Raw genomic sequence first — 12,574 nt, forward strand, 5'->3', positions numbered from 1 at the left:
ATAAATATATGGTAGGGGTAGGGCCCCCCCCCCCCGCAAATGGTAATGTACCGGGCCCAAAGATTTCTGTTGCCAGCCCTGAAAATGACAGGAACTGATTGGTTAGTACTTTATCTTTTTCATGCTTTGTTATATACCCACACGAGTCACAGCAAAATTAAGCAACAACAGCAACAAAAAAGCCCAATTATATCTCACACAGAAAATGCTACTTGTTACAAAGGCTGTCTGGTAATTTGAACTTTTTACTGGTAAAACATGAATCTGAGGGACGGATCTGGTGAGTGCAATGGTTGCTCCTTCATGTTCTGAAAACAGATTTAACAATAAGTAGAAGTGACAGCAGAAAGAGGGGACCCTGGCCTAGACAGACCTAAATAGACAGACCTAAATATTGGACACGGTATTGGAAATAAATTCAGCATGTGGTACAGTAGAATTAGTATTTGGAAAGGTATTTTCTCTGTAAGTACATAAATTACCTGGGGCTCTTAAAATGATGTAGATGAACTGTATGTTATGAAACAAATGAGTAGTGTGATACCCGTATTATAGATCACATACATACTGTAGGTGACACCCAGGTAAGCTATGTCAGCTCATCATAGAATAAAATAACGTTCAATTAAATAAAACTTGCACCCCTCCTTATCCTACAGTCTCATCACTCAGATGTATTTCCCACCCGTTAATTATCCTTTTGCACGGATGCTGAGACTCTTCATACACTCCTGCACAGGTTATCACTGAGCTACGGGCAGCAGCATGCACTGTAAGAGGGCAGAGAGCCAGGCTGGTGCAGAAAATATAGGTGACCATCATACACTGCAGCTACACTTGCGGTAACTGTGCGCTGACACTTCACTAGGACGCAGACAGACCTTCTATAGAGCTCCCCATCTGCACACCAGGGAGCAGGTACAATACTCCACACTCACACGCCAGCTGTCACTGCTCAAGTGGAGGGGACTGGCCAGGTGGTGACGTCATATGTCGGGCGGTTCCGAATGCTATCCCGACAGAAGGGGTGTGGTCATGCAAACCAGTGGGGAGGGCTCGTCTCAGCGAACTGAAGGAGGGAACCTGCTGATGCCGCTGCTGCCTGTACCACTGGCAGTGCTCTGGCTGTAGCCAATATATTCCTGAGGAGGACTTATCTCCAAGCAAGGAGCCCGCATCTCAGAGGATTTACACTCATTTACCTCCACTTGTCATTTATTTCTTCTACTGTTTTATTATTATTTTTATTTTTTTCTTGTGGCAAAAGCAAAACTACAGGGACCTGGGAGTGTACAGTATATGCCAGAGACATGCGTTCAGTAAGGAAGAGGTGGACTATCTGCACAATAAGCATCCTCCTCATCTTTTACAAAACGAAAGAGATTGCAAGGACTGATGAGCACCAGGATCCGCAACTCAATGGGTAAATGTGCTGGATACAAAGGGGGGACGTGCACAGCAGCTGCGCCTATGTAGCTGGATGTGTGTCTGTATATACACGGGACTCGGCGTTCCTGATGTAGCTAATTGTATTCACTGGCCGGTGTGTGACCGGGCTAATCAGCAGACAAGTTACCACCATGCCTGAGTGTCACAAAGGAGAACTTTGCACACGCTGTAAATGCTTTCATATAGTGTGTGTTTTGTTCTCCTAGTTTATTTTGTGCTGTGTGTTATATAATGTTAGTTGTGTGCAATTTCCTCTGTGTTTATCAACCTTACCCACAGCAGGAGGTTTTATTTGTGTCTTGTTTCAGAGTAAATATTTGTCCTTTTTAGAGTTCACTTCACTATCTGTATTAGGAGCTTTGTGAGTGCTTATCTTATATTCTGCATTTTACATGTGTTTGCTGTACCTGCTGTGTGCTCAGGCAGTACATGCATGTCTCTACATACTGCAGTGCTCTGCTGACTTCCTCTAACTTCCCCTTTTTTAGTTTTTTAAAGTTTCATGTGATTGTGACTCATAATATTTAAATGGCAACCACACTGCCTACATGTCTGTAACTCCAGATGTGCTAGCATTACTTTTGTGGCTAGTTTACATCTTGGTAACACACATCTGGCAATGCTAGATAGGGGACAGTTTTACATTGTGTTGCCACCTACAAATTATATATATATATATATATATATATATATATATATATATATATATATATATATATATATATATATATATATAATTTCACTTATGTTTATTTTTTTTACGCCCTCTGTGTATCTGAAACAATGATGCAGTGTTGGAAGTCTGAATGATGATGAGCTTTGTACCATGAATGGTTTGTTGGATGTGTTTGTCATTTGATGAGGTTATATATATATATATATATATATATATATATATATATATATATATATATATATACATACACACACACTTGGGACTGTAATCTTCTGTTGAACTAAAATGGCTTTTAAGTGTGAACATATGATTGTAGCAAGAAAAAGAAAGGTAATAGCAGTAGATCAGTTTATTTATCCCTTGGGGTTTTTTTTTATAACACTGCTACTCAAATTATAGAGAAGAAAACTAAACTGTGATTTTATACCATTCAGGAGACTCCTAGACAAAAAGCAAAATATAGAGGAGTATAAAAAGGTCAGAGAAGTCAAGAGGCTAAAAAACAGGGAGCGGACTAGAAAGACGGGCACTTGCTGAATGGTTCAAAGACAGACAAGCGAAATGGAGCACACAAAGCCCGGAGAGCCTAATATGTAGACACAGACAAAGAAACATGCATAGAGAATGACTGACAGAAACAAAGAAATCTAAAGACAAAGCTATAGGCCATACAGTGACTCATATGTGTTTTATATATACTATTATATATAGTGTGTGTAGCTGTATATATCTATCTAATATGTATATGTGTGTGTACCAAGAACCGGATTGCTCAATACAAAAGTGAAGCCCCAGTGAATTACAATGACTGCAACAGGAACATAAGAAGCAATAAACAGGTTCATTGTGAAACATAGTGGGTCAATATTGTCTGAGAAGAAAATCAAGATAGGTGTGAGACGTGCTGACTGATGTTACACTGAGCTGCCAATCACAGTGGGGACATTTATTTTTATTGTAATGTAAAGACAGACAAGTGTGAGATAGTATACGTTGGCCTGGTGTGGAGAGTAATCTGGCTTTGTGACAGTGTGATTATCAGTCCTATACAGCCAGTGTAAAGACTTTACTTGTCCATTCGCTGCCATTTATTCACACATCACTTTACTAATATAACAGCCTTATTTTAAGTTATGTGATGATAAATCAGCCCTGGCTCTCTGGCAAAAGAGGGCAAAGCTACCCACCTGCCATAAAGGTTATTGTTACAACAATCCTGGGAGCGCACACAGTTCAGATAGCAGCACCCTCTGTATTAATTAACTTCAGCAATTACAAAGATTGTGGGTTGAGACAGATTGGTTGCACTCCAAGTCTAAAGCCTTCTGCTGTTCTTTTTGTTTCACAATAGTCAAAGCTAAAGACCACAAATGCTCTAGTTATAAATATATATTACCTCCTCTGAGGGATATTCAGTTTTTTTTATAAAGAGTTCTTTCGCAAGCACATTATATTTCCCTCTTCTTAGAGAATGAGATCTGGATGTCATCCAGGTTACTTCAGACATCATAATGCACATTTTACAAATCCAGATTGAGAATATGATAATTAGCACAAACACTTCTGGTCTCCACAAAAGTAATTGGGGCCATTTTATGCAACTGTGCGGCATACATATTGATTATCACATTTATGTTTTCTCTTTCTGAGGAGACTAATGTGATGTGTTTTGTTTGTTCTGTGCTACAAAAACACATCTGCGTCCTGCTGTAGGAAGTATGCTTCAAATCGTGTGACAGTCTTCATCCTCATTTCAGTGGTGGTAATGGCTAATAGGACTCTTATTTAGAAAAGACTATTTACTGAAACTTGGCTAAAACTTAGAAACAGATGATAAAACACTGCCAGATAAAACACAACAATGACCATTTTATTGTTACTAGGAAAATGGAGAATACTAATTATTAGCGTAGTACTTGCCAAAAAGCATCTGATATTATTTACTGTTGTTGTTTGGAGCCAGTGGAATGGGTTTTCCATTATTTCCAACTTGGCACGATTAGTGAAAGACTTGGTCAATATGTAAGTAAAGTTATGTCGATAAAGATAGCTTTAGCTTTTAAAATCAAATGCTCTTGAGAATAGTAGTTCATTGTGAATATGTGCAGCACCATTGAGTTCTGCTATGTTCTGCCAAACACCAGACCTATAGAGATTCAGTCTACAAATTAAATTATTTATCATGCTAAAAGCAAAAACTCTTTAACATAAAGTGGAGAGAGAAAATGTACCAACCAATCAGCTCTTAACTCATTCTTCAAACACAGCCTGTAACATGGCAGTTAGGGTCTGGTACCTTGGGGGTGATGTACTAAGCAGTGAAAAGAGCTGAGAACCAATCAGCTGCTCTGTATTTTCTGTATTTTATAGTATGCAAATTATAAATGTTGCCTCATTGCTGGTTGGTTGCCATGGGCAACTTCTCCACTGGCTCACTTTTCCACTTGTTTCACTGCTTAGTATAGCTTCTGTCTCTGTCTCTGTCTCTGTCTCTGTCTCAGGCTTAGTACATTAGAAATAATTAATATTTGTATGCAAACCCAATGGTTTGCGTACAAATGCAATGTTTGGGGGCCTGGCAAGCATAAGACCCGTACTGCGCATGTGCAGGATGGTTTGCAATATCTCTTGCTGTACCCTGTCGGCCGCAGCATGATTGAGATGCTGCAGCATTTGGAGGTGGAGCGAGTGAGGCACCAGGCACTGTTGTCAGATGCAGCCTCGGATCCTCGCTAATGCAAACAGGAGGCATTGATCTCCGAAAGACACCTCCTGCTGCATTAGAATTTTAATGACACAGAAAATGGAAAGCCGCTTCTTTGCAGCTCCTTACAATCATGGTCCATAGAACACTTAGGGCAATATGTACTAAGCCCTGGAGAGAGTACCAGCCCGTTACCTCCTAACCGCCATGTTACAGGTTGTAGGGTCTGTTTACTAAGTTTTGGGGAGAGGTAAAGTACCAGTAAATCAGGGGTCTATTTACTAAGCCTTGGATGGAGATAAAGTACCAGCCAATCGGCTCCTAACTGTCATTTTTCAAACCCAGCCTGTAACATGTAATTTAGGAGCTGATTGGCTGGTACTTTATCTCTCTCCACTTTATCTCCATCCAAGACTTAGTACTGTACATATGCCCCCTAGTTCTGTGGCCAGAGGTGATGACTTAAACCTTCTCAGGTTAAAATTGCCATGTGAATGTCCAAGAGCTCTGCCTCCCGCACTCTATTTGATGAATAGGAAGCCTCTGAAGATACGCAGGTGGAAGAGAGTGCTTCCAAGTCAGTGTGCTGTGCTGGGGCCCATTTTGCCCTGCTAGATGTATAATAACTACTGGGTAAAACCGGATCCTGAGAATAGTCCCCGTTCCCTCCGGAAGAGGCATTCCCAGTCTACAGAAGATCACAATCTGCCAGAGGGTAGAGTCAGCCAGCACAGGGTGTGCATAAAGCAAGTTTAAACAAGTTACAAGTGGCAGTGTAGGGCACATTATTGGGTGTGGTAAAAAATATCGACACCAGAATGTCAACATTCCGAAGGACGACATGGGCATTATGCCAACATTCACATAATGTCGCTATTGCATTTTCAGATGCTTGCAGCCCTAACCGACACCATAGCCTAACACTAAAATGGATTGTTGGCATTTTGACTGTTGACATTTTAAATGTTGACATGCCGGCATACCCCCATCCAGCTACATCCCTGGAACTGCTACACACAGACTTTTTCCCCCAGTGCTATATCACCTCTGTATTAGCTAATGCTGTAAACCAATTTTAAAATGCATGGTGTGGGGGCATGTCCTGGGGGATCAATTATAGGCTACAGTACATGCTTTTTGATCTTCCTCACACCCGCATCTCCTGGCTGCAAGAGGGCTGATATGAAATTAATCAGCACAGTCTCCTCGTGCGTCCTAGTCGCATTGTGTTGTGAATAAAACAAAAAAAGACGCATGACTGTAGAAGATTCTCACGCAAGAGGGTCTGTATGGCATGACTTCAGCAAAGATGTATGAGGACACATCTGTATATACTGCAGGATAAGGGACAAGACCCTTAGAGGAACCCACCATGGATTAGTGGGATCCCAAAAACATTACTGGTTTGGAGGAATTCTAAAGCAATACATTTGCATATACTGTAGGGTCCTGTTTTCCTGAGTGGAAAGAGCATAGAAAAACTCTGCTGCTTTTATACTTGGTGCAGTAGGCTACAGGGGAGAAGATGTACCAGCATTTACTTTACCTGCTCAGTATTTATAATACAAAGACATCGTAATCCAGTCAATGATGTTTGCTACTTGTGCTAGAGTACTGCAAGTCAGTTAATTCCTCTTAAAAGCTACTAGGCCAGATCTATTTTTTCTGTTTCTGACAGGAAAATTGCTTGGAGGTTTCAATTATATGCTTTTATTGGTGTGTTCAAATCTACATTAGTAATTTATGTTCACTTATTGAATCACACTTTATGTGAATCCTGTGCACCTATAATAAATTATATTTGTGGTAGTTTGTATTAATACTATAGCAATAATTGGCCACTCTGGTTGTATTGTAGATGTGAATGCATTTTTCACCTATAGCAAGTTTGCCTAAAACCTTTTTGTATGCTTGTAACTATTGTTACAGACCAAAGGGAATTTAGTGTAAATAACATAATTGGCTGTTTCGAATCATGAATCACTGTGTAAGTGACATTATTAGAACTTTGTGCTGCACTGCTGCTTTCCAGTTTTATATTACAGTACCGCAGTAGGTAGAGAGGCCCACAATGCTTTTGTACCTGACGAGTAGCTCCCTGCCAGCGCAGCTCCTGCGCTCTGGCAGGCCGCTACTCGCCACGTCCCAGGCTGCAGCGGCGTCACGCCGCTGCCCGCCAACCCCAATGGTCCGGACATGCCCCGCCAACGGCATTCTAATGCCGTTGGCACACCCCCTCCTGCCCTGCGACTGCCTCTGCCTTTCAATCAGTCAGAGGTGATCGCAGCCCTGAGATTCTGTTCACTGGGCTCCCAGGATGCGCACGCACAGTGCGGCCGCTGCGCACTCCACAAAGTAGTTTAGACTGCCATCACTGCAGCGATGCAGTCTGAATTACCCCATAGCCGGTAACAGTCATGTGTACTCTGCATGTTGTGTGCAGGACACATCAGAGCAGAACTGCAGTGCTCCCTAGGTTAGAGTACGCAATTACACAATACTCCTATGTGCCACTAGTCTAGAATTGTCTAATAATGGGCATACTGTGTAATCCAAAGTATAGCGGAAAAGCTGCAAATGTGTCTCAGAAAAAAAATGTTTAATTTAAAAAAAAAAACACATTGAAGCTCTATGTGCTGGTTTTGCTGCTGATTCTCAAACTGTTTTAAAAACATTTTAGGATGTCATTTAAAGTAAAGTACAGATGTGTCCTCACTCACTGGTTGTCCGTACGCCATATGGCGCAAGACTCCTGGTGTAGCTGAGACACTCCGAGGTGAGTAGTGTACCGTATTTTCTTTATATTTTGCAACTTTATCGTCTTATCACAAGCGTGGTGAAAAGCCTCTCGCTTGTATCAGAGACTGGGCCATAAGGTGGGCGGTGTGGCCGGTGTCCTGGGGTGACCACACCCCTTCCCCCCGCTGCCTCTGCATCTGGTTAGCAGGTTGCCATATGGTTCCCTGCAGCCAGTTTCAATGCTGCTGTGCTGCCAAGTGTGTAGTTTGGACATTGTGGCTACACTTCCTGTGCGCTGTACAGCTGTTCGGAGCTTCCTTAGAATGCTTGGAGCGGTGCATTAGTGAACCAGACATAGCAGAATATATGAGCACAACTTTTTCATGCTACTCACTCAGGGGGGTGCACAATGCTGCACACGGTAGACTGGCACAAAGTTACGGTCTGTCCAGAAATACCGGGATGCGACTTTAATGGCACAATAATTTGTTTTACACAGTATTAAGTTGCAGATGAAACACTATAGAACTTGGCGTGAGAAGAAGCTGTGGCCACTGCATTGCAGCACTTCTTACAGATTCAGACTCACAGATGAACATCAAATTATCAAAGTGATCCGTGTCATTGTAGCAAAGTAGTTTTGTTGTTCCCGGTTGTTTTATTTCTGTGAATAATCTGCATAATCTCCGAGAGGGGCTAATTGGCGCAACTGAAGCAAAAGTGAGAAAGGAAGCATATATAACATGATCACAGCTTAATGTGGGTTGGGTATGTGTGACCGGCGGTCCGGAGACAGACAGTCCACAATACTGACTGCGGGATCCCTGCAATTAGATACCCGGCAGGGGGGGCAAGCGCAACAAAGCCCCTTGTGGGCTCACTGTGCTCGCCATACTGCGGGCTCGGTGGCGAGCTGTGCTCCTCACAGGTATTATTCCCACTCTATGGGTGTCGTGGACACCCACGAGTGGGAATAGTCCCTGTTGGTCGGCATGCCGACCGTCGGGATAGTGAGCGGTCGGGATGTAGGTGACGGTATTGTGACCTACGGTCTCCTGACCACCAGTCACATAACTACATCCCCTTAATAAACAAAACTACAAAAAAGATACAAAACTGCAACTCGGCAAAACACAGCATGTACTATAAACTACTTTGAGTTTAGGAATCTGGCTTATATACGGGGTTTTCCGAGTTGTTAGCAACCCACAAAAAGCACACTAATGGGCAAAACCATACTGCACTGCAGGAGGGGCAGATGTAACATGTGCAGAGAGAGTTAGATTTGGGTGGGTTATATTGTTTCTGTGCAGGGTAAATACAGGCTCCTTTTTATTTTTACACTGCAATTTAGATTTCAGTTAGAACACACCCCACCCAAATCTAACTCTCTTTGCACATGTTATATCTGCCCCCCCCCCCCCCCCTGCAGTGCACATGGTTTTGCACATTAGTGTGCTTTTTTGGTTTTCGAACAACTCCGAGTAACCCTCATAATTTGGGGGACTAAATAATGGGTATAATTTTAACATACTATTTGTTTTGAAGACGCAGTAAGTTTTTTTTTTTTTTTTTTGTAGGAAAGGATTTGGATGTAAATCTTTACGTGACCTGCTCAGTAATCTGGTTCTTGTGTAGTTAATGGTGTCAACAAACCTCAGGAAGTGATGTACTGTATGCACTGATGTTACTATTCTGCATGAAAATAAATATTATTTTCCCAAATTAGACAGTATAGATTTCCAATTTTATGCAAGACCCATGTGTACAAAAGACAAGCTGACTATACTTGGTAACACTGAAGGCATATTAAACAAATAACATAAATGCAATACGGTTTATATGTGCTTTGACTTGCATATTAATAAAAAAAAAAAGGCATGGCAAAAGCCGTTTAGAATGAAAATATACTACTAATGCAAAATATTTGCAAGTCATTTTTATGGCTATAAAACGGTGCATCACTTTCAGTCATTAGGATCATTAAACATAAAATACACATTGACGCAATAAAAAGTAATCTATATATAGAAGTTCTCATACTATGTACATGCAACAATGTGCTATTTTTTCCTTGTATCAGTTATCACAGTCTCACTTATACCCCTTTTCCACCTACGAGCACGGGACGCAGCCGGGAGCCTGACACGGGAGCTGCCCGGCTGCGACCCGTACTCAACCCCTTTCCCATCAGCAGTCACCAACCCGGCATATTGCCGGGTTGGTGACTCTTCTAGTGACGCGGCAGGGGCGGCGCTGGGAGATCACATGATTTCCCAGCGCCGCCCTTCCATACAGTGTAAACATACACTACAACCCTACCCGGATCATTCCCGTGTCCTACCCAGGTAGCTACCCGGGAAGGATTCACGGGTCACTTGATCTGGGTTTTTGCGGGGGGACCCTTTTCCACTTGCAAAAAACACGGGTAAATGCGCGCCCCCGTGCATTTACCCGTGTTTTTTGAGCTAGTGGAAAAGGGGTAAGAGATACATCTACAAATAAAGCACTAGCATCTGTAAAGTATGACAAATTCTGTTGCACACAGGATGCAGCATATTTTGATTGAAATGTTATCATTTGTTTCCTTTACAGATCCTGCCGTGAGTTTCTGATCCTGGAGCTAAAAAAGTTGTGTCCACTTATACCACTTTCAGATCTCCAATGCCGGATCCCACCTGGGAATTGGAAACTGGTACTTCTCGGGTGGGATCCGGCATTGGAGACTCTCCTACCCCTTTCGCTGGCTGTCCGACCCAGCAATATGCGGCGGGGGCGGAGCCGGCAGCAGGGCTCCCTATCTAGAAAATGGGTCCCGGATTGCACTGACAAGGGAATCCATTTACGCTGCCACTGACCCAGTATTCAACCCGGGAATAACACTGCTTGTAACCTGGGTTGAATTACCGGGTCAGGCGACTTGGGAATTTGGACTTGCAGCTTTCACACCGCACACTGACCTGGTGGGGTGATACCGGGTTATTTGTGCGAAGTGAAAGGGGTAATATAAGCAACAAAATTATGAAATTGTGAAGATTGTTGTTACATTTTAAAAGCATTTAAAAAAAAATGCACATAGTCGGTAATTCAGAGTTGATCGCAGCAGCAAATTTGTTAGCAGTTGGGCAAAATTATGTGCACTGCAGGGGAGGGGGCAGATATAACATTTGCAGAGAGAGTTAGATTTGGGTAGGTTATATTGTTTCTGTGCAGGGTAAATACTGGCTGCTTTATTTTTACACTACAATTTAGATTTCAGTTTGAACACACCCCACCCAAATCTAACTCTCTCTGCACATGTTGTATCTGCCCCCCCCCCCCCCCATCCTGCAGTGCACATGGTTTTGCCCAACTGCTAACAAATTTGCTACTGCGATCAACTCTGAATTAGGCCTGTAGGGGGTAATTCAGACCTGATCGCTCGCTAGCTGTTTTTGCAGTCCTGCATTCACATAGTCGCCGCCCAACATCTTAGCCGCGTATTTTAGCTGTGCAAGTTTGCTATCGCATGTGCAGCCGAGTGGTACAAATAGATTTTGTGCAGTTTCTGAGTAGCCCAGGACTTAGCTGCTGCGATCACTTCAGCCTGTCCGGGACCGGAATTGTCATACACCCGCCCTGCAAACACTTGGGAATGCCTGCGTTTTTCCAACCCCTCCCAGAAAACGATCAGTTGACACCCACTGTCTGAGTGAACAGGTTGCAAAACTTGGGTATAAGGAGTGTTTTTTTTTTTCCTGCAATGCCACACCCCTGTAGTGAGGCCACACCCCATTTTTGGAGTATGTGCTCAAATTCTTTACTTTTCTAATTGCATTGGGGGGGGGAGGGGGGGGGTTGGGGGAGAGCGTATAAGGCTCATTGCAGCTACCTCCTCTCCCCGATGCCGCCACTTATTGCGGATTATGCTTTGGGTGCCTCAAAAATTTGCAGCCATTTATTTTTTTATATTGAATACTGCGGATATTAGGAGTGTGCTTGCCCATGGTGATATAAAATTGGGTAATTTTTTTGCAGACAAAATCCCATAGCCAGTGTAAATATAATAATTAGAATGGAGAGGGGTCCTTTTGAAAACAGAATTTTTTTTTTTTTTACTTCTTTGTTGTTTCCCATTATTATGATCTAGGGAGCTCTGCATTTTTGTACTGCTACAAACATTGAGCGCTATGGCCCCCATACATCTGCGACATATACTAAACATGTTATTAAAATCCCAATTCCCCCTGTTTTCAGGCGAGATCTGCAGAACGGGACATTTTTTACATGTTTAATTTCCCGAACGGATTGCTGATATTCGATGGCCGCCAACTGGCGGTTCTGGCTGGGGCGGGGAATCGACACTTAGATGTATGGGGGCCATTAGACAGAAGCGCAATTTTTAGTTCCTATTATGCATGCACACCAAGAAACCTTATGCATTGGTCTCTTTTGCAACTGCAAAAGCTGTATGGAAGTGAATTGCAAGCATTGGCTGAGTGCAATAAGGATGTGTTCTAGCAAATGCACTGGAGGTGTTTCTCTTGGTGCAACATGCACACTGATGATGATAATAACGATCAGCATCCACTTCTGATTGACTGACTGCATCATGATAGCATCCATTGGTACTGTATCACTAGTGAAGCTGCTGCAATCTTCTTATATCATTTAAATATTATTTGCAATTCGCCTGTGACAGGAATGTAAATTGACATTTGGTCTATTTAAATAAAAGAAACTCCTATTTATGAATAGTGAAGTCTAAGCATAGACATTTATGTATATATGATGCATAATATGCTGGAGGAAGAGAAATGCTTATGCACACTACTAGCAGTAAGAATATAACACATAGTTAAAGTAGTATATTGTGTTTTGGAGCTGCAGTATTTAATACGAACACTGTCAGGGCACATCTGACATACAGCTGGATGCATATACCACAGTTCTCTCCTGGTGTAAAGCTCTGCAACCTATGCAACCATATGACCTTTTTTTGGTCACATTTAGTATGTCTGTGCTTT

At 42.4% G+C, this 12,574-nt stretch overlaps 1 protein-coding gene across 1 annotated transcript in view; it reads left to right on the top strand.

Annotated features, from left to right (window-relative positions):
* Positions 1 to 968: 968 nt before the first annotated feature.
* Positions 969 to 12,574, top strand: part of ST8SIA4 (ST8 alpha-N-acetyl-neuraminide alpha-2,8-sialyltransferase 4) — a 321,204-nt gene continuing 309,598 nt past the window's right edge. The window contains exon 1 of the mRNA XM_063964071.1: positions 969 to 1,423. Coding sequence (XP_063820141.1) covers positions 1,311 to 1,423 — 113 coding nt within the window. The 5' untranslated portion in view covers positions 969 to 1,310. The remainder of the gene's footprint in view (positions 1,424 to 12,574) is intronic.

This window comes from Pseudophryne corroboree, chromosome 1, assembly GCF_028390025.1.
Source record: "Pseudophryne corroboree isolate aPseCor3 chromosome 1, aPseCor3.hap2, whole genome shotgun sequence".
NCBI lineage: Eukaryota > Metazoa > Chordata > Amphibia > Anura > Myobatrachidae > Pseudophryne > Pseudophryne corroboree.